The 21,145-nt window shown below is 42.2% G+C and overlaps 4 protein-coding genes across 10 annotated transcripts; 2 read left to right on the top strand and 2 right to left on the bottom strand.

The window, feature by feature from the left end:
* Positions 1 to 1,308: 1,308 nt before the first annotated feature.
* On the top strand, positions 1,309 to 12,362 carry nej (CREB binding protein nejire). 6 transcript variants are annotated; one of them, XM_088044428.1, is made up of 17 exons: positions 1,309 to 1,395; positions 1,615 to 1,710; positions 2,802 to 3,092; positions 3,145 to 3,261; positions 3,311 to 3,492; positions 3,698 to 4,094; positions 4,206 to 4,508; positions 4,559 to 5,914; positions 5,965 to 6,396; positions 6,453 to 6,742; positions 6,795 to 6,952; positions 7,466 to 7,576; positions 7,630 to 8,575; positions 8,632 to 8,865; positions 9,451 to 10,477; positions 10,564 to 10,871; positions 11,073 to 12,362. In XM_088044428.1, the coding sequence occupies exons 1-17, from the start codon at positions 1,317 to 1,319 to the stop codon at positions 11,841 to 11,843; spliced, it is 7,098 nt and encodes a 2,365-aa protein (XP_087900554.1). In that variant the 5' UTR covers positions 1,309 to 1,316; the 3' UTR covers positions 11,844 to 12,362. The 6 variants fall into 6 exon arrangements, with proteins under 6 accessions (XP_087900554.1, XP_087900557.1, XP_087900558.1 ...); XM_088044431.1 differs by having other exon boundaries at positions 11,076 to 12,362; XM_088044432.1 differs by having other exon boundaries at positions 7,496 to 7,576.
* Positions 12,363 to 12,646: 284 nt separating this feature from the next.
* Ir76b (Ionotropic receptor 76b) lies at positions 12,647 to 15,755 on the bottom strand. The gene is made up of 7 exons (XM_088042845.1): positions 15,393 to 15,755; positions 15,257 to 15,348; positions 15,030 to 15,206; positions 14,646 to 14,982; positions 14,075 to 14,564; positions 12,880 to 14,027; positions 12,647 to 12,823 (listed from the first exon to the last, which is right to left on the bottom strand). Exons 1-6 carry the CDS (start codon positions 15,454 to 15,456, stop codon positions 13,526 to 13,528), a joined length of 1,662 nt encoding a protein of 553 aa, XP_087898971.1. The 5' UTR covers positions 15,457 to 15,755; the 3' UTR covers positions 12,647 to 12,823; positions 12,880 to 13,525.
* Positions 15,756 to 16,186: 431 nt separating this feature from the next.
* On the top strand, positions 16,187 to 16,711 carry LOC148169488 (uncharacterized). The gene is made up of 2 exons (XM_088043171.1): positions 16,187 to 16,449; positions 16,501 to 16,711. Exons 1-2 carry the CDS (start codon positions 16,230 to 16,232, stop codon positions 16,692 to 16,694), a joined length of 414 nt encoding a protein of 137 aa, XP_087899297.1. The 5' UTR covers positions 16,187 to 16,229; the 3' UTR covers positions 16,695 to 16,711.
* Hsp110 (heat shock protein 70Cb) lies at positions 16,709 to 20,862 on the bottom strand. Of its 2 annotated transcripts, none has more exons than XM_088043169.1 (7): positions 20,522 to 20,862; positions 20,196 to 20,394; positions 19,961 to 20,144; positions 18,594 to 19,478; positions 18,225 to 18,541; positions 17,418 to 17,884; positions 16,709 to 17,366 (listed from the first exon to the last, which is right to left on the bottom strand). In XM_088043169.1, exons 1-7 carry the CDS (start codon positions 20,635 to 20,637, stop codon positions 17,009 to 17,011), a joined length of 2,526 nt encoding a protein of 841 aa, XP_087899295.1. In that variant the 5' UTR covers positions 20,638 to 20,862; the 3' UTR covers positions 16,709 to 17,008. The 2 variants fall into 2 exon arrangements, with proteins under 2 accessions (XP_087899295.1, XP_087899296.1); XM_088043170.1 differs by having other exon boundaries at positions 18,276 to 18,541; positions 20,522 to 20,861.
* Between the last annotated feature and the right edge of the window lie 283 nt (positions 20,863 to 21,145).

The raw sequence follows: 21,145 nt of genomic DNA on the forward strand, positions 1-21,145 counted from the left end.
ATATTTACACATCTGTTGAAGTATCAAATAAGGTTCAATACACGAAAAGAAAATGCAAATTGTGTATTGTGTAACTGATAAGTTCATCGCGTGTAAAAGTTACATAATGAAATAAGATTATTAAAAAAAAAATGCAAACTGAACCAAAATTTTAAAGCGCGAAATTTGAAGATTAAACCTTAATAAAACGTTATCTTACCGGTGTAAAAACTTAAATTGAAAAATCCTCCACAATGGGGGAAAACTAGATATTAATTATTTTTGCGATAATTTAGATTTATCAAAAAAAAAAACGTAAAAACAACGCAAACGTTACTTCACTTCTTGATTCTTCATAAATTGATCATTTTTTCCGAGTTTGAAACTGGTTATTTAATTTTGAAAAGAATCAGTGGTGTTTTGACAAAATACCTAAAATTCGAAATTGTTTTGTTTCATAGATGACATGATTTTGTGGTAGACCGTGGAGCGAGCGCAACATGTTAATGACTGCGTTTCGCGCTTGTCGCATTGGCATCTTGCGGAAATTCCGTCGTGTGTCGTAATTGTTGCAATGTTTGTTTACCATCTCGCGGAGCCATGATCGTTCTCGTCAGAATTAGAGCGGTGTTCGTGCTGTCAAAACACAATCTTTGTTGGTGCGTGATTTGGTCTCTGTTGTTTTCAGCGTCAAGGTTCTCCAGTTCGGCTGATTTCGTCGTGACGTCACTCGTGACGCCGAATGCTGCGTCACATCGTGTTTTCCGGGAGTACCCGACCAATAGAACGTCTCATTTGTATCACGTGCGCGTTTCGAACCAATCGTGTGTCTGCTCCGATGAAATAGATGGAACAATTCTGACAAGCGTAGAAAAAGTTTCATCAACAGCCGCCATTTTGCCTGTTTGAGAACGCGTTGAATTTCGTATGAATTCCGCAAACTGTAGGGTCGTATGTAAATTAAAGGGGTGTTTTTTCTTCGGACGCGGGGTCAGATGTTGATGTAGTGGTCAAGTTGCGTCGATGTTTGTTAGAAAAGGGTGTAAAAGTGCGGCGCTGGAGTGATTACGGCCGAGATCATTGTGCGGTCCGTCGGAAGATGGTGAGAGGTAGTGCGAGTGCAGTCGGCCAGTCGGACTAGTCGAAGTCCATGATGGCCGATGGGTGACTTGTGTTTGACAAATATGTGCCTTGTGAGATGCATCGACTCTCGGACACCAGCTGCATGGACTGTTTGGCGCCGATTCTCGCGTTTATTCTCGTGCGTTTCGCGACTCGATACACATAAATAGTGGATTCAGTGCAGCGGCTTGGTAAACACAGGACGGGATTTTGCCATGGCCGACCATCTCGTTGATGGGCCGCCGAACGCCAAACGGCAGAAACTGGACCCCTTCCAGGGGCCTTCCGACTCAGGTGAGTCCTGACGCGCCTCCTGTCATCCGACCATAACCAAACTCTGCACGACCGTTTGTTGTTGTTTGCATGACACTTCCACAACAAACCGCCGTCACCGGGGCTTAACCTCCACGGCTAACCCGCCCCCCATTTCTCTCATTCACACTAAAAAACCACTAATCACCACTAGGCTAAGTAGATTGGTACTGGAGTAATTTGTTTATACCTAACTGTTAGCTTACAACTACGGCTTGGGCTCCGCACAGGGCCTGGCGACGGCAATGGGTGGCGGTGTTGTCTCCAATCCGGCTCAGCACCAATGGAACCAGCAAAGTAAATACACAACTATACTTGCTAACACTTCCGAAAGGAACACACCAAACTAACTCTAACCAAAAGACACTCCACTAACTCTAGAATGTACAGTTTACTAATAACCTCCCCGACGTATTTCTAGTTCTGCAGCATGTTCGACTGGATATGCTTCCATTCATTTGACCAAACTTTTTGAAGCATATGCATTCAACAATAGGTCTTAACAACTCCGCTGGAAGCTTCAATAGTCATTCTTGTTGTCAACATATGACTGTATTGCTTGACCACAGAACAACTTGCTGAAGACTTGCAAAACACAGAAATTTTCCTCAGTCGAAAAAAAAAAACACGAGCTTATTTTAACCTTTAGAGACACTGATTTTCCTGTTTTTTGAAGAAGATGCCCTTTTTGTGAGTTGGGTTACTCTTCTTTAAGAAATCGCTTAACCCACTAATGATCAAATAGATAATCTATAACTTATTAAAAGCTGTGCATCTCATTTTTAAAGTTTTATGTTAAAAACATATTTTATTGAGATTTGAAGATTCATTATTTATATAAAGACGTTTTTATGATTATCAATGAAAGAAAGATGTGAACTTAGTTATATTTTACGTAAAATAAAAAAAGTGGGGAACTCTTCGACGTTTTTTTGTTGAAATTAAATAAGTAATCTTTATTAAATGATAAATGATATAAATTATGAAAACTGTTGCTAAAAAATTGTGTTCGCTTTGGCACCTTTCAAGGCAAGGGTTCAGGGTTTGAAAACCTCTTTTATGGTTTTATAAATTTAATCTTTCTCTTGCCAGAGTAAACTGTGTCGGTTCGTTACTGATTTTGACCGAAATTCTTAATCAGGTAGAACTGGCTCAAACATCTAATTATTGACAAATAAGACCTCTAATGGTCATCAATTGCAATCGCCAACGCCTTTTCTTCTTCTATTGCATGCCTTGTTCTCTTTATCTTCTCTTGCGAAATCCCTATTTTATATAATCGGACTATCTCGAATTCCGCGATAAACTAATGTTATCGAGCCTTCAGCAAGTTGGTTCATTTTCCGCATAAAATTGACCGTCTTGTTTTGACGTGTGATTGTCTGTAGATGTACTTTCGAATATGGATATGTTACACATTCTTGAGAACGACCTCCCTGACGAGTTGATGACGCCACCGACGTCATGGCCCATCTCTGACAGCAAGCCACCTCCTCATGGTCCAGGACCTGGAGGAATGCAGAATGGTGGAATCGACGGGGGAGATAGCGCAAATAGCTTGCGTCAAATACAGCTCAACATGTTACAAGGCAATAAGATGTTGGGGATAGCGATGGCGGGACAAATAAGCAGTAAAAGTCCTAATATGCAGTCACCGCCAAATGTTTCCGTGGCTAAAGGTAACAACACTCGGATTATTAGATTGTTGCTTTATGTATGAATTTCTTGAAGGTAATGTCGTGGATCAGATGAACATGGGAAGTTTGCCGTCGAGTATTGCGAACAATGTCGGCTTACAGTCAATGGCCAACAATGGCACTTCTCAGCAAATCATGAGTTCGATTCAAGGTAAGTAGAAGAAAATTTAACAGTCGGAGTTTACAAAAACTTGTTGCAGGCATGAATAACAGCGCTGGTGGAAATATGATCATGACGAACAGCAGCATGAGTTCTATGGCGGGAATGGGTGGAGGAGGACTCGTGGTGAGCAGCACAGTCAACAAACCGCTGACCAACGCGGCGAATATGATGGCTCCAGGACAACCTCATCATCCAGGAAACCACACAGTTCCTCAACAGGTTCGTGTTTTTTTTTCGTCCAGTGGCAAGATTCAGGGTTTGAAAACCTTTTCCATGGTTTTTTGAATTAATCTTTGTCTTGCCAGAGAAAACTGTGTCAGTTCGCTGCTGGTTTCGACTATATTCGTAATCAGGTTGAACTGACTCAAACACACATTTTTTTTTGCAAAGCATTTGATCCTTACTGACTCGTTTTCATTTCCAGGCAATGCAAAACGGCCCCATGTTGAATCGACTTCCGATGCAACACTTGAACGCTAGAGCTCCTGGTCCTCACGGTCCTCTAGGTACGCGTATGCAAGCGCCTGGAATGATTCAAATGGGCGTGCCTGGGAATACTCCATATTCATATCCAAACGCCGGACCTCAAGGTGTGGCGACTCCACAACCCCATGCAAACAAATTAGGACTTCCTCAAACGAGGTTTGGAGGTCCCGCGGGTCCTGTGGGACCTACAGGTGGTGGTGAAGGAGGGATGGCTCCTACTCAGCTGCCTGCTCCTTCCCCGGCTCAACCTCAGTCCGGAGCGCCGTCCGGATCTCAACCTGGACCTCAAACAGCAACGCAGAATCAAGGGACTGGACCGCCACCTTCCTCGACGGGTAAATGTTGTTTCATATTTTTAAAATTGCATGAGAATTTCTCCTACTTCTTCTTTGGTTCTGTGTAGTGCATGCTTTGTCTTACATATCTCTTCATATTACATTGTCTAGCAGACCCAGAAAAACGCAAGCTGATCCAACAGCAACTGGTGTTGTTGCTACATGCGCACAAGTGTCAAAGGCGAGAATCGCAGGCTAATGGTGAAGTGTGGCAGTGTAATTTGCCACATTGCAAGACGATGAAGAATGTTTTAAATCATATGACGACGTGTAACGCGGGGAAGAGTTGTTCTGTAGCTCATTGTAGTTCCTCTAGACAGATCATAAGCCATTGGAAACACTGTACCAAAATGGACTGCCCAGTTTGTTTGCCTTTAAAACAGGCCGACAAAAATCGAAATAATAATCCAAACGGTAAGTTGCTACCCTTCGGAGTAGTGTAGAAATTATGATTATACTTACAGCGACAGCGAACCCGCCTCAAAGTACTCAGTCAATAAATCCGTCGGCGACTGACATGCGAAGGGCGTACGACGCTCTAGGTATTCAGTGTCCGACGACTGGGGCTGGAGCGACCCCAACAGCGTTAATTCCTAATGCAGGACAGCAACGATCATGTATAAGACTTCCTTTAGCTGGTGGTCCGAATATGACCGCTGGACTAGGAGCACGAGCGATGCCGCCTTCAGCGGTTCAGGCGGCACCGAATGTCAGTCTCCCATTAGGAAGTGATTCCACTCCAAACGTCAATCAAGGCGTCAGTCAAACAGCCGCGAATCTCCAGCAGAGCGTCTCTAACGTCATTTTCGGATTAACGAATGACGCTGCGGCTCAAGGACTCGTAGGTCCTGGAGGGTTACAAGCGGGTCAAGTAACAGCTTCACCTGTACAAGGGACCAAAGAATGGCATCAGTCAGTCACCCCTGATCTCAGAAATCATCTGGTGCACAAATTAGTACAAGCTATTTTCCCGACTCCTGATCCTCAAGCAATGCTGGATAAAAGAATGCATAACCTAGTCGCTTATGCGAGAAAAGTCGAAGGCGACATGTACGAAATGGCAAACTCCAGATCTGAGTATTACCACCTCCTAGCTGAGAAAATTTACAAAATCCAAAAAGAACTAGAGGAGAAACGTCAAAAACGAAAAGAACAACAACAGTTGCAACAGCAACATATCCAACCACCACAGATTAGGCCAACTCTGCAAGGTGCACCAGGAGTGGTTGCCCGACCGCCTGGAGTACCAGCAGCTCTTAATCAACAACAACAGCCGGGACTACGCAGTGGTTCTCCTCTCAGCACCATCGGGACCTTAAATCAAACTGGGCGGATTTTCCAAGTACAACAAAATGCCCAACAGAACAACCAACAACAGCCAAATGTTGTCGGACTTCCAGGACCTAGCCCCACCGCTTCGAATAATCCGGGACTGTCACCTTTCGGACAGCCAATGTCTGTAGGCAACAGTTCGGCGTCGACCTCCGGCGGTAACCAATTCGTCACTTCCAATGGTCCAGTTAGTTTGCCGCAAGTGTCGCCAGCTACTGCAGCACAACAGGCACAGTTTAACGACATCATGAAGAGTCGACTGGCGCCTTCGCCATCGACTTTTGGTCTTCAGTCGCAAGTTTTAACGCAAAATCAAGGACAAGTCAATAATAACAATTTAAACAACACTCGAATAGCTGCGACACCGAATTCTGATTCTGTAACAACTCCGCATGCTACCGGACCCAAGTCGGTTAGCTCTTCGAGAGGACCATCTCCCGCTCCTGCTACGCCTGTTCAATCTTCACCCGCAACTGCAGCGAGTTTAGGTACGTTTCAACTCTTTTTATCAAGCAGTGTTGCAGTTTTATTTTTACAGGGAAGGGAATGAGCAGCGCAGAACGAGCGGCTCAAAATGCACCACGTCAGTCATCCATGTCTTCGCAAATGGCTGCCATCACGGCGGCCCATGATCGGGACGACGATTCTCCGTCTCCACCTCCAAACAGTATCAAAGGTAAACTAGATCAAATGAAAGAAGAGAATTCCATGGACATCAAGCATATAAAACAAGAACCTGAGGATGATCCAAACCAAAGCGAAGGGGGTGGTAAAAACATAAAGAATGAGATTAAAACAGAAATCAAAACGGAACCTATGGAAGATTGCGACTCGAAGATCAAAGAAGAAGTTCACGTAAAAGACGAAGCAGTGGTTCCTGATAGTTCCATCGACGTGAAACCTTCTGTTTCCGATGGATCGTTGGTACCGATGGGCTGCAGTACTGCTAATAAACAACAACGAAAATGTAGTGAGTTTTGTAAAAATTGACATTTGACGAAAGTTGATGTTTTCCATTTTTTCTAGTATTTAAATTTGATGAACTACGCCAGAAGTTAATGCCCACTTTGGAGAAATTGTACCGACAGGATCCAGAAAGTCTGCCGTTTAGACAGCCTGTCGATCCTCACACGTTGGGTATTCCAGATTACTTTGATATTGTGAAAAGACCCATGGATCTGTCAACAATTAAAAAGAAGCTTGATCTAGGTACATATACGGATCCATGGGAGTACGTCGACGATGTTTGGTTGATGTTTGATAATGCCTGGTTGTATAATAGAAAAACTAGCCGAGTGTACCGGTATTGTACAAAAGTAAGTTTGGGTATTTTTTTTGAGATCTTTTTATTGAGGAATTATATTACAGTTGTCTGAAGTCTTCGAGATGGAAATTGACCCGGTGATGCAATCAATGGGTTACTGTTGTGGCAGGAAATACACGTTCAATCCTCAAGTGTTGTGCTGCTACGGAAAACAACTGTGTACGATACCGAGAGACGCCAAATATTACAGCTACCAAAACAGGTCCGTATATAATTATTTTCATCACAATAGATTTAGCACTGGTGAAATTTGTCAAGTGTGAGATCACGGCGAAGTCCGCTTCATTATGTCACAAATTCAGTCAAATGTGGTTGTGTGATTAGGGCTTTACAAGGGCGTGCCCTAATCACAACGCTGCACCCACCCCTTCACATCTGAAGGCATTAGCATATCAATATTGCATGCAGCTTGTTATCATCTAAACAAGGGTCTAGATTAAAAACAAAAACTTTTTTCTTCTCGTTTTAATGCTATAATAGATCTACAACACTTGGAAAAAGTTTTTGTTGTTAATCAGGTCGTGGCCTATTTACCGTCACATGTGTACAAGGGTGGTCACGCTTCACAACGCGTGGTTTAGGATAGTAAGCTTTGCACTCGACGACGCTTCTAACACGTCATTTTTTTCTCTTCCCGTCCCTCCACCCCATGCCATTTAACAAAAAATTCGGCTTGGTGTGTTGTGCTTGCGTGTCTGTGGTGATGTGTACACAGTCTAAAAGCGTATGGACTCGGATCCGACAGATATACCTTCTGCCAGAAGTGCTTCAACGACATCCAAGGCGATACCGTAACCCTCGGAGATGACCCTACTCAAGCTCAAACGTAAGTTTCCGGTTGTAACTAGCGAAAATTGTTTTTAACAATCGCGTTTACAGGGCAATAAAGAAAGACCAATTCAAGGAGATGAAGAACGACCACCTGGAAATGGAAGCGTTTGTTCACTGCACCGATTGTGGCAGAAAATTGCACCAGATTTGTGTCTTACACAACGAAAACATTTGGACACAAGGTTTCACTTGCGAGGAATGTATGAAGAAGCGAGGATCAAAACGCCGCGAGAACAAATTCAACGCGAAACGACTGCCGGCTACGAAACTAGGCGTGTATATAGAAACCAGAGTCAATAATTTCTTGAAAAAGAAAGAAGCCGGCGCTGGAGAAGTTTCAATTCGTGTGGTCTCCAGTTCTGAAAAAACCGTCGAAGTGAAGCCGGGAATGCGATGTAAATTTGTTGAAACCGGCGAACTCTCGTCGGAATTTCCATACAGAGCCAAAGCACTTTTTGCCTTCGAGGAAATCGACGGTGTCGACGTGTGCTTCTTCGGAATGCATGTGCAAGAATACGGGTCTGAATGTCCACCACCGAATACGAGACGTGTTTACATCGCTTATCTAGATTCTGTACATTTCTTCAAGCCGAGACAGTTTAGGACTGCCGTTTATCATGAGATTCTGTTGGGTTACATGGACTACGTCAAGCAGTTGGGGTATACCATGGCCCATATTTGGGCCTGTCCTCCATCTGAAGGTGACGATTACATTTTCCATTGTCATCCTGTTGAACAAAAAATACCGAAACCCAAGAGACTACAAGACTGGTACAAGAAAATGTTAGACAAAGGTATAATCGAACGAATCGTCCTAGACTACAAAGACATCTTGAAACAAGCAATGGAAGATAACTTGAGGTCGGCAGCGGATCTTCCATATTTCGAGGGTGATTTTTGGCCCAACGTACTCGAAGAAAGCATCAAAGAACTAGATCAAGAGGAAGAAGAGAAGAGAAAACAAGCTGAAGCCGCCGAAGCTGCAGCCAATGCCGTAAGTTGCCCAAACAACTAAATTAAGACTGTGCTAACTTTTCTTTTATTTGTCAGATATTTTCTTTGACTGAAGAATGTGAGACAGGACCTGATGGTAAGAAGAAAGGCCAAAAGAAAGCCAAGAAAAGCAATAAGTCCAAAGCAAACCAGCGAAAGAACAGCAAGAAATCGAACACGCCACAAACCGGAAATGACTTGTCAGCTAAGATTTTTGCCACCATGGAAAAACATAAGGAAGTCTTCTTCGTCATCCGTTTGCATTCGGTACAATCGGCAGCGAGTCTAGGGGTGAGTAAAAAATGGCTTTGATATAACATCTTGTTGTGATTTAATTTTATTTCAAAATTGTTATGACTTTGTTTACAAAAACCAGATGTTAGCCTCATTAGAAGTTTGTTTACGGTTGAACTAAATGATGCCAAAATAATTTTCTTTTTCGATCGTTTGCATTCTTGTTTTTTTGAATTTCAAGGTTGCTGTAGCTTTTGATTGAGTTTTTTCTTTGTTTTTTTAAAGACAGTCGAAATTATTTGTCACTGTTATTGTAGAATCTTAATAATTGCTTCAAAAACGAGTTTTTTGTCTTAAATTAAATTAAAGTTAATTCGGCAATATATGCATGAAAGGCGCCAACCAACAATGAAAACATTAAATTAAGTTACTTTTTATTATCAAACATAAGTTGTAAATTTAGTGTCAATTATTTCGTGTCCTTGAAGTTGTGTTATTACAATCGTAAACATGTTAGTGTTTGCTTTCGCTCAAGTGCATTTTACTGTTAATATATGGAATATGCTTCAAGGTTTTGTCTAAAAATTCTACAAACCAGCACTTATTGTTCTTTAGCGATTTATTTGTAATTTGAAATTTCAGCCAATCCAAGACCCCGACCCCTTCATTAACTGCGACCTTATGGACGGTCGCGACGCCTTCTTAACGTTGGCTCGCGAGAAACATTACGAATTTTCGTCGCTACGAAGAGCTAAATTTAGCACAATGTGTATGTTGTACGAATTACACAACCAAGGTCAGGATAAATTCGTGTACACCTGTAACAACTGCAAAGGTCAGGTGGAAACTCGCTACCATTGTACGGTATGCGACGACTTTGATCTCTGCATCCAGTGTTACGACAAGGAGGGTCATCCTCACAAGATGGAAAAGCTCGGTCTCGACCTCGACGACGGAAGTTCTCCGAGCGACCAAAAACAAGTCAATCCTCAAGCAGCTCGTCAACTGTCTATTCAACGATGCATTCATTCTTTGGTCCACGCATGCCAATGTCGCGACGCCAATTGTCGCTTGACCAGCTGTCAGAAGATGAAACGCGTGGTCACCCACACGAAAGTATGCAAACGCAAGACAAACAACGGTTGTCCGATATGCAAACAGTTGATAGCGTTGTGTTGTTATCACGCGAAACATTGTCTAGAGACCAAGTGTCCGGTGCCGTTCTGTTCGAACATCAAGCACAAGTTGAAGCAGCAACAATTGCAACAAAGGTTACAACAAGCGCAGTTATTGCGGCGACGAATGGCGGTAATGAACACGCGAACTTTGCCGCAAGGCAACGCGATGCCGGGTGCAAACAATGTCGGTTTATCGTCGAGTGTGCAATCGGTTGTGCCGGGAGCGGTAAGTCCAGCGAACTCGATGAACTCTTCGGGTATGCCCAACAGTACAATGGGAATCCAAACACCACACCAACCAGGCATTGGAATCAAACCGGGAACGCAGACACCGCCTGCGAATGTTCTACAAGTGGTGAAGCAAGTGCAAGAAGAGGCGGCGAGGCAGCAAGCACCACATGTAGGATATGGAAAAGTCACACCTGTCGGTCCGGGCCAAAATATGCCACCGCCGCAGTTGAGGGTAGGAGGACACATGGGGGCCGATCAAGGTACGCAATTACAAATCGAAACTTGTAGCGGGAATTTATTTTCTATTTGTCGAATTTTGAATTGTTTCTCAAAGAGTAGTTTTCAGGGGGTAATTTACTGCCAATGCAGCAATGGCAGCAACGGTATCCAGGAGGGGCACAGGGTATTAGACAGCCAGGTCCCCAATTGATCCAACAAGGTCAAATGGGTCAAAATCCCATGCAAGGTAATCAGGGTGGCGTTCGACCAGGCGCAGGAAACATCACAAATCCTCAGAACGCAATGCAAAAACAAGCCTTACAACAACTCATGCAGACTTTGAGATCTCCTCAGTCCCCAGAACAGCAGCAACAAATTCTGACGATACTAAAGTCGAATCCACAGTTAATGGCGGCCTTCATCAAACAAAGACAGGTGTGTTTTGCTCGTAAACGGTGAACCGAACCACAATCTATCCAAATGTTAATCATTTTGATCCTTTTGTCATCCAGATAAGTCCTAATCCTCGAACTTGAGAATTCCATGTAGAAGATACTTAATAAATCGGCAAACCAGATGATGGGTATATTCCAAACGTGTTTCTTCCGATGTGTAAAAGATTTTTCTGTTTAATAGCAGGCTCAGCTCCAACAAGCGAGTGGTGGAGGCGTAGGGGCTACACCACCTCAACAGCTGCAACACATCCTCACGCAGCAGAACACGGCGCAGCATCCCAACAGGATACAGATGCAAGGTGGAATGTTGGCGCAGAATCCTGCCCAAGGGTTGCCTCAAGGGCCGAACCAAACGCTGACGCCGCAACAACAGCAGTGGTACAAACACCAGCAGTTGTTGGCGATGCAGCGGCAGCAACAGCAACAACAGGCACAACAGCAGCAACAGCAACAACAGCAGCAACAGCAACAACAACAGCAGCAGCAGCCGTTCCAGCAGCCGTCCGCTCCGCCCTCGTATCAACAAAGATTGCCGGCCATCCGACAGCCCCACATCGGCTACAACTCGTATCCTGAGCAGCAGTACCCGCCGATGCAAGGCCTGAAACCCACCCCGCCCCCGGTGCCGTCGCCGCAGGCCGTGATGGGTCCACCGCAGGGGGGTATCTCTGTTCAACAACAGCAACAGCTGAGGAGTCCACCGCCCATCAGGAGTCCACAGCCGAGCCCGTCGTCGAGACCGTCTCCTAGTCCCAGAAATCAGACGGTGCCGAGTCCAAGGGGGCCACAACCGTCGCCTCACGATACGACGACGTCAGAGATGCTGTTGGGGCAGAACCACACGGGGGCGCTGCATCCGCATGCGTCGCCCGTAGGAACTAACCAGGAGACGGGGGAGGTACCCGCCATGACGCCCCAAGACCAACTGAGTAGGTTCGTGGAGCAGCTCTAGTGGTGAGTGTTGGCGCAAGCTCTGTTCTCCCAACGAACTGGCAATGGTGCTACGTAACTGACCACTCATCCCTCGTACAAGTGTAAAGTGATTGTAAAATGTATACTTAAGGACAGAACGAGTGTAGCTATGTAAATACAGTGTAGATTTTTAATCTAAATGGACCTATGTATTTTGAATTGTACATATGTTTAAATACACTCTTGTATCATATTATAAATAATATTAGTGAAATGTTTACCTTACGATGTGAATGAAGATACCTAAAAGTATTTGGCTTGCGAGGCTGTGTTCTTAACTTAACGGATTGTTACCTACGGAGGTAGACTCAACATAGCTACGCACTGTTGCTATTACATACTTGTTTTTATATTCAATATGATTCGTGACAAGTCTATAATTAGTGATGCTGTATAAAGTAGCAGATTTTTACCGAGACTGTAAGTGTCGTGTCGGTAGCTATTGTGATGGTGGCCAACGGCCCCTATTTGTTTTTATATAATATATTTATAATTTATATATCGTCTTGTTTTCATGTGTTACATTCCACGCGTGTGGAGTGGTGCTGGCACCTGACAATCTTGACCCCGCCAGTGCAATACTTACACAACACTCCATCCTAATTTATTACTGAACATACATCAATTAGATTAATTAGTGTTAAGTATTATATAAAAGAGAAATAAACAATATTTGAAAAAATATAGTTTACGCATTCAAATCCTATCATCCTAAGATGTTGACGGCTTTGAATTACGTCACATTACGCAATTACGTAAATGCAATAGACAAGAACCACTCGCCCAAATTCAAGTATTTATTTCATTCCAAATAATTTACAGATAGACTTCTTACAAATAATGGAAAATGTATAAAACTTTATCACATCATGGCATCAGTCCTAAATTTTCACTCACATAGCAAAAACGAGGAAGTTACGGACTCAGCAGACGCTTAGATGTTATTAATCACAAAGGGCGCTGAAAATACAATCGGTTAAAATACAGAAAGACGAAAACACAGACTGGAAACTCACCCACTCGGATTATGACGACGAAAGAGCTAAATAACACTAAATTTGCCAAAACTGACTCTCTGCTCTTTTTACGGTCTTCTTCAGGGTCCCTCGAACCAAAACTTCCTTGAATACGCCGCATTTTCAAAAAGACTTGCAGAAAAATGTGTCAAATTTTGAGGTTAGATCAGAATAGGTCAATGACCGGGGAAACGCATTTTCCGAAAGGAGGGAAATAGGAACTGAAATTGAACTAATCCATTATTTTCGAGGTGCAGCTTTTTTAATTTGCATCCATTTTTGGACCAAAGTTTGAAATTTTCATGCTTTTGAGTGAGTTAAAATTTCATCGAAAAAATTGGCTCAGAATTATAGAATAACCCTTTAATACCAATTATCGGTTATAAATTGATCCCTACTTTAATTTACTAGTATTGTAGAGGTGGAAATGACGCCACAAAGGAAGATTATTGATAAAAATCCAAAAAATAACAAAAAAAAAGTCCTCTAGTGGTAAAGGTGTCAATTACTAGTTTAGGCGGCAAATTCAACTTCAAAATACATTTATTTTTAAAACAACACGAATTCGTAATTCAACCCAAACAATTGTGAACCAAACTCACCTAATCTACTTTTAAAAATCTTTAACATTGTAAATCACGGTTAATTAATTGGTGTACTGAAACAGTAAAGCAGAAGGTGTACGCATTGGTATCATTTTTTGTCCCCCAGCTTTAGAATCATACACCCAGTATTCTCTGCCGTTGATATTCTTCTTCTTGATATTCTCATTCTTACTGGCAGGATTAAAAAGCGTGTGATATGAAGGCGGTGGTGTTATAAACTTGCTGGTCGGAGGGAAAGATCCCATCTTGTCGTAATTATTATTGAAGTTGACACTAAAAGTGTTCTTTTGAAGGAGCAAATCTTGAGTGTCCGTGCGCGGACTAGGTCTATTTTTCTTGCGGTGTTGGCGAATTAACAATTCAATGATGAAAATAAGAGTAGAAATCGCGAAACCTCCTCCGACTATTTCGTAGGTCATTAAGAGATCTGTGTTGCGAAGTTGACGTTCTTTGTTGCCCAAATTCAAAGGACAGATTTCTGTATCTGGGAGATCTTCGCGGAGTTTGAATTTTATGATACCCGATTCTACCAAGTGTTGAATACTGAAAGTAAAAAAGTAGAGACGGTTTAACGAGGGTGCGATACTAACGCTGAATCAAACAACTTTTGATATCTGAAGCCCTTGCTGTACGCGAACGCTCGTGAGAAAGTGACTACCGAAAACTTAGTGATAACATACTTGCACCTGTCGGGTTCACTAATTTGTAGCTTCGTCTTTTCCTTGTAATCATCGTACATGACATATTCGACGATGGGCTTTTCTCTTATAAACATCATGTTTTGTTTTTTAACCTGGTTGTTTAAGATGGCGTTATCGCTACCAATAGGAAAATCTTGCGGACGACCCAACAGTTTTCCAAGATCGGACAAAATCATGGTATCATTCACAGTCACGGTATCCTCTAACGCGTTGCCTCTGGTCGATACCCATTTATACTTTCCAGCACCTATGTCTTTGGGGTAGGTTATGGGCAGAGTAAATCTTGATAGAGTCAAAAAGGCCGTCAAATTTGCCGTGTAGAAAGCCGTCAAAATCGTGATAAAGATCCACCAAGTCGAAAACAGCAACCTTGAAGAATCTAAACAAACCCATTAGCTTAATAGTCATTGATCCGTGCATTAGATTCTTGTCGGTTTGAGTAAATATAATTTTTTTTTACCTGTCATCGGATTCAAAGTGGTTCCTTGCTTCAGGAGCGCTCCATAAACAAACCAAATGCAAGCCGGTAAAGGAAAAACTTTATTTTCGTCGTCTCTGCAAAGTTTAGCTTGCAAGTAAATGATGAAATAGATAACAGGACCCACAACTACTAAAGATAGTAGAATAAGCAGCCAAACTGGCAGAGTAAAAGGTGCCAGTAAACCCGAGCCCGTGGCTGATGCTGCCGGTCTTTGCATCAACACCACCCAATCTCCCGTGTCTAAACTTGGAGAGTAGGTAATATCCGATGCATATTCAGGTAAAACTGGATGAAATCCGACCGACAAATTTGCCCTCTGAAATTCGCGTTAGATAAATGTAAGATATACTTTGTCAATTTTACCTCCTCTCTTAGTAGTTGTAAAATTCCGTCTTTACGAGAAGCCCAAGTGTTGCTTTTTGCCGTCACCACAGTATAATTGAAGTGAAATTTGTCTTGGAGGATCTTGAGAAGATCGAAAGCTACTCCAGTTCCAAATTTCGTACCATTGCGCGTCATATACCCGCTCAGTCTGTCGTTCTAAAAAAACCCCGGAGGCTTACAAATTCACGCTCAAAAAGACGTCCTACCTGTATTGTTGTAACTATCAAATTTTCATTCTGAAGATCTTCAGCCAACTGATCCAATTCAACCCTCCTCATGTTGATTAAGTCGTAAATATCTGAAATCTCGCGTAAAAATCAAAAAACGCCCAAATTTAATTACCATTTTCTTCAGGACATGTTGCATTTAGGCACAAAGCTGCTATGACTATTTCGATTAGGCCCATTTGACTATTTTTTCTTAAATCCACGGGGCATTTTTACATATTTTAGGCGCTAAAGAATTCAGGACGCTAACTGACCGTTTAACATAATTTTTGACGATAAATAGCGCATGCTTGTCTTGTCGTTTGTATTGAAGAATCTATTAACGATATTTATTATGTATGAAGGATATGTGGTTATTAAAAAGTGTTGTTGCATGCACAACCTGAAAAAAAATCACAAATTTCTGTTTAAATTCATTTGGCGGAATTTTGAAAACTGGCGACAGCACCAGACGACTAATTCCAGAAACTTTTTTATGTTATCTTTTGTTTTCTGTGTAATCATGCAGAGGTAATAAATTTACTTTTTATTGATCCACCACAAATGTGGACATTTCAATTTGTACAGACCTTGAAAATAATGATAAAAATTCGTCGTTATTTTTACTTGTGTCACATTTATTGTAAGTAATGGAAACTGGACAACACTAATTATTTTTTTTGTTTTTATGTTTCTGATTGTTTTTTAGTCATTTTTGTACACATATTTTTTCTGTGTTGCCTACATTAAAAAATATATAAAGAAAAAACAAAATTTTGAAAATCTCTGTACTGCTTTCATTAAATTCAAATGTTTAACATTTTTTTGTTAGCAGAAGCTCTCATGGTAAAAATTCCCCTTTAAATCGATACTCCCGCTGCATCCGAGGCGCTTCTCCTCCTCATCTAAAAATACCACAAAGTGTTAACTGGTCTGGAAATAGCTCGTCCACCTAGTCCCATTCAGTGCCAACATGAAAGTGGACGCGGAATTGATGTTCGAATGTCTCATCTACTTGAACGTCTTTTACTACCCTCTGTTCTTCATCTGGGAGACGATTCTAGTCGCCGCCAAATGGCAGAGCGCCGTTCCCACCCCCGGCATTGAAGAAGATGCCAGCGTTATTTTTACAGTCTTGACTGTCGAAATCGCGAAAATTCTCGTTTACCGCAAATTCAAAGATCGAAAACGAGGTAATTTTTACACGTAACCGCCCCCAAGTGTTAGTTAACTGTGTTTTGTAGATTTGGTGACGGGAATTGCGGTTGTTATGACTTTCATCACCATCGCTGGGTGTCTGTACACGTTCTTCCTGCAGGAGTTTGTGGCGAGGTTAGAGTACATTTTGTGCGCGATGATGATTATGTTGGCAGTGACGGAGATCGCGTTTGGAACCATGCAGATTTTGCCATGTTTTAAGCAAGTGCAATATTACTAAATAAAAAACTAAAACTTTCTAAATATTTTATTAAACACAAGTTATAAAATTACAACAAAAAAGTGAGTTGTTAAATAACTTAAATGGAATGAAGCTACAATCGGAACTACACAAGTTCAAAACATTTTAAAAATGCAAGTAAAACAATCAAAGGTGCAGTTGCCATTCCATCTATGGATCAGTGGTAGCTTACTCTGAAATTTCCCGGAAAAATACGTAAATTAAAAAATGGCGCTTATTCATCGTACAATTTAAGTAAAGTATAAATAGAAAATTTCCTAGTAATACAGCATCAGAGGAACACCCGCAAGAAACTAATTGGTAGCAGACCAATCCATGTTTTCTTGTGGCTGTTGCTGCTCTTGATTCTGTTGGCTTTGCTGAGGATTCTGTTCCTGCGCATTCTGCGTCTTCTCTTCCGTTGGGCTTTTCTGTTCTTTAGGCGGCGACGGCGCTTTCGGTGGAGGCTTGTTCAAAATCGGATTCACCGTATTCTCCAGCTCGCTCTTCTCTTGTCGAATCTGTGCGACTGTAACGGGCGGCGGTAAATGTTTAGGAGCGCTAACGAGCTTCTGTCGATTCTGTTCGAGCCACTGGAAAGCGTTCTTAAACGCTTGATCGACTTTCTTTACGTCATCATCGGACAAGTGCGCGTATTTAGGATCGTTGCCCCTAAAAAAAATAAGAATAACAAAGGAAACACCGACCGAGGGTTAAACTTACTTAATTAATTCTAAAGCCTTCATGGTGAGCTGGAGAGATTTAGCAAAATCTTCAATAACGATTGGTCTTAATTCATATTCGACTTTCCTATTTTGAATGGGTTCTCCTTTTGATTTTAATTCAGCTAATTTGTCTTGATAGACTTGTCGGTTACAGTCTTCGCCTTCTTCATATAACCAATTTTCCATGTCGTCTAAGTGTTTGAGCAGTTCGGAGCGGTCGCTATCCAAGATGAAAGAAGCGAGTTCGTCGTCTGCAGACAATTTTCCGCGTAGTTCGTACACGTATTCTTCGAAGGCGTTTCTTGCATGCCCGCGTTCTTTTTCCTGTCGATCAGCAGCGATCATCTTAAACTCTTGTTCCGTGTACTGATGGATTTCCACTTGTGAAAAACCAGCGGTAAGGGCCTCAATTGGTAATTCAATGCTCTTCAACACTTGTTTCTTCTTCTTTTCTTTGTCACCGTCCTGGAAAAAATCAAATCAGTGGACATAGTTTCGTGACTTGACATCGATCACATTCACACTAACACCACAAACAAAATTGTGTTATTTCACGTCTGAAAACTGACTGAAACAACAAATGCACACAGTGATAGATCGGTTTTCTAGCAACCGATTTCGGGTGCTACTCAACAACGACAATTTCAGGTGAATGCCAATTGGGATAAACAGAAATAAAACAAGCTGCAATCGCTGCGAGGATGAACAAAGGGCATGGAAATTTCGTGCCATTGATGGTTTTACCATACATGAAAACAGTGAACGAAAATATGCCAGGCCAGCGTTGCCGGGATCAAATGCGTACCCCGCTGAACCAGGCAGAAATTTTCTTCGTCCAGCTGGTGCTGGAGCCTACCTCAGGAGCAGCATTCGTCACGCCATCAGCCATCGTTGCGTCGACGTCGTTTTGATGTTCTGTCGAGTTCTGATCTGACGGCGGCTGTTGATTATTTTGCTGTTGTTGGTTTTCTTCGACGTTTTCTGCCTCTGCCGACTCTTTTGCTTCGAATAATGAAGCACTGGACACGGTCATGATGCCATGGAGGTTGATGCGGACTTTAACTTTAACTTTTTGGGGCTTGCCTTCGGCGTTGGGGCGGATGTCTTTCACCGTCCAGGTGCCTAGAGAAAGAACATTAAAATTCCTTTTCCATCTCTTCTTTTATTTACTTACCAATATGTTTGTCGGGATAAGGAATATTTCCAGTGTACAGTGCCCGTATAGAGAAAGGTTCCTGCCTGTAGAACGTCAACATCCTAGAATACGGCACTGTGTAGTTCACTGGGAAGGCTTCTATGTCTCCCGCAGCTTCCCCATCAGAGCTGGCATCCCACGACACCGAAATTGCATAATTCTGCACATCTTTAACGCTAAATTCCCTAACTCTGACTGCTGGCGACAACATAGCGCATTGCAAAGCACATCCTCTGCTCACAGCTTCATCTTGATTTAACGTGGTGCTCGGCACCTTCTTAAACACTTTCTCGATCAACTGTTTGATCGCCGGAATCCTGCTCGAACCGCCAACAATCTCTACCGAATATATCTCATCCAATTTCAACCCTGACGAATCCAAACACTGCTTCAGCGTCACCTCGACTCTTTGGAACAAAGGTCCGCACAACTCCTCCATATCCGTCCTCTTGATGGTACCATGAACATCTTTATCATTCATAAAACATTCGATATTTAGAGGCAGCGCAGTTGAGTTCGCCGACATCTGTTTCTTGACTTTTTCAACTTCAGCGAGGAGACGTACGAAAGCTCGAGGGTTAGACTTAGCATCGATTTTGTACTTAGTTTGGAATTCTTTACAGAAATGATCAGCCAGGGCTAAATCGAAGTCTCGACCTCCTAGATTGGGGTCGGAGGCTGTCGATATCATTCGCAGTTTGTCTTTGTTAAATGCGCATGCAAAAACTTGCAGCGACGCATGACCACAATCAACGAACACGACGTTTCGAGGCTTTTCTTCCGGACCTGGCAAGTCTTGCTTATAGATGCCAAAAGCCAAAGCCGTTGCTGTTGTCTCGTTGAATAATCTAAGTACGTTCAATCCTGAAATGGGAGGAACGGATTAAATTTTATGGATGCTATTTATAGTAATGTTTAGATGAGAGTTTTATGAGAAGAAAAGGATTTTTTAGTTGTCTTTTTGTTTGGCATGTTTCTTATTAGTGTGAGAGATTTCCTTGACGTCACTAATCTAATGTTATTTTATCAGTAACACACAACGGAAGTGTTTACAAGAAAAGTTACAAACAAATTGAGGCAACAAGAATGTAGATAAGAAACAGATTTTTGGGTTATATCTTTATACCACTTCCAACGACATTACAATAACAAACGTTTTATTATAATGCGGAATGGTAAAGTGAAAAAAATTAAACAAAGCAATGTGAATAATTGTAGCTAAACAAAAACTAATTTTCACTTTTTCTCCTTGGGAAACTTTTGTCAAACAATGGAAACTGCCACTACATTTTTTTTCCCCAATTTTATGTTCAACTCCCGCATGTGACTTTTTGTCCGCTACTCACCAGCAATGGCAGCAGAGTCCAACAGCGCTTTCCTCTCATTATTGGTGAAATATGAGGGCACAGAAATGACGCAATCATTGATTGGAGTTTGCAAAGCCGCTGAAGAAACGTCTTTTAACTTAGTCAACAACATAGCTAAGCATTGTTCAGGTGAGAAAATGTGCTCTTCATTCAGATAGTTAACCTAAAAGCACCCAACATTGAACTCTGTCTCAAAACTACTTTGATTTCCTACTTTAATCCCAATTTTGCCTTGTGCCGCCTCCACCACATTAAACGGTAGTAATTGAAGCTCCTTCTGCACGTGGGGGTCCCGGTACTTCCTCCCGATAAGCCGCTTCAATCCATAAACTGTGTTCTTCATATTGGTGACTTGTTGGTTCTTGGCTGCCACCCCCAAGATTCGATTTTTTTGGGAGAAGGCGATAAATGACCTGAAACCGAGTTTTAGTCGCCCACAAAAACCAAATTGGGAGATGTGCGCGATGCTCATATAAGGGAACGGATTGTGTCAGGATCAAGGTTGTTGGGTGATGTCATGGGGCTATCAATTGTACTTACGGTGTAGCTCGGAGACTGTAATCATTGGCGATGGTCTCGATGCCGCCGGCTTTGGCGACAGCAACGTAACAAGACTCATTGCCCAAGTCTATACCTATAACTGACATTGCCGCCATGTTTTGTCACTTTGAGTTTTCAAAGACTTGAATCGATCACAAACTACTCGAAGAACTGCAATAATACGAGAGAATTGCGAAAATTCAAGTTTTATTAGCACTAGGAGTTACAACGTGCCGGTGATTTCACTTGATCACTTGCAGCTCGTGCTGATGAATGTTACTAACTGTCGCCAACTGACGAAAACACAGGGTTACTGTGTCTGGAAGGTTCCAGAAATTCGCTTTTTCTTTCTAGCTCACAGAAACGCGTGGGAGAGAGTGAGAGAGGACCTAATTGGCCGGAAACAAAATTTCTAGAAAATTCAAGAATTTGAGTCGAATAAAAAGGATCAAGGATTCTAATCACAGAAATTTTTCTTCCAAATTTATCTCAACGTGGGTGACGTGGACATTCGGCGCCAAACTGATTTAGTGACAATTCTGTCCTCTTCTTAACCTCTGACTAAAGCTTCTTGCAACTGAATATCTAAAAATTGCCTGCTGTTTTTAATTAATTTATATTCTT

Source organism: Gnatocerus cornutus, chromosome 8 (genome assembly GCF_029298725.1).
Source record: "Gnatocerus cornutus isolate USDA-ARS CGAHR chromosome 8, icGnaCorn1.1, whole genome shotgun sequence".
Lineage (NCBI taxonomy): Eukaryota > Metazoa > Arthropoda > Insecta > Coleoptera > Tenebrionidae > Gnatocerus > Gnatocerus cornutus.

Excerpts from the sequence above, each read along its gene's own strand:
- nej (XM_088044428.1), top strand. The coding sequence starts at position 1,317 with ATGGCCGACCATCTCGTTGATGGGCCGCCGAACGCCAAACGGCAGAAA. Across the intron at positions 3,493-3,697 it reads ACCACACAGTTCCTCAACAG|GCAATGCAAAACGGCCCCAT; the intron begins GTTCGTGTTTTT and ends TTTCATTTCCAG. Across the intron at positions 5,915-5,964 it reads CGCAACTGCAGCGAGTTTAG|GGAAGGGAATGAGCAGCGCA; the intron begins GTACGTTTCAAC and ends TTATTTTTACAG.
- Hsp110 (XM_088043169.1), bottom strand. The coding sequence starts at position 20,637 with ATGGCGGCAATGTCAGTTATAGGTATAGACTTGGGCAATGAGTCTTGT. Across the intron at positions 18,542-18,593 it reads TTATCCCGACAAACATATTG|GCACCTGGACGGTGAAAGAC; the intron begins GTAAGTAAATAA and ends TTCTTTCTCTAG. Across the intron at positions 17,367-17,417 it reads AAGGCTTTAGAATTAATTAA|GGGCAACGATCCTAAATACG; the intron begins GTAAGTTTAACC and ends TATTTTTTTTAG.
- Ir76b (XM_088042845.1), bottom strand. The coding sequence starts at position 15,456 with ATGGGCCTAATCGAAATAGTCATAGCAGCTTTGTGCCTAAATGCAACA. Across the intron at positions 15,207-15,256 it reads TGATAGTTACAACAATACAG|AACGACAGACTGAGCGGGTA; the intron begins GTAGGACGTCTT and ends GGGTTTTTTTAG. Across the intron at positions 14,983-15,029 it reads TACAACTACTAAGAGAGGAG|AGGGCAAATTTGTCGGTCGG; the intron begins GTAAAATTGACA and ends CGCGAATTTCAG.
- LOC148169488 (XM_088043171.1), top strand. The coding sequence starts at position 16,230 with ATGAAAGTGGACGCGGAATTGATGTTCGAATGTCTCATCTACTTGAAC. Across the intron at positions 16,450-16,500 it reads ATTCAAAGATCGAAAACGAG|ATTTGGTGACGGGAATTGCG; the intron begins GTAATTTTTACA and ends TGTGTTTTGTAG.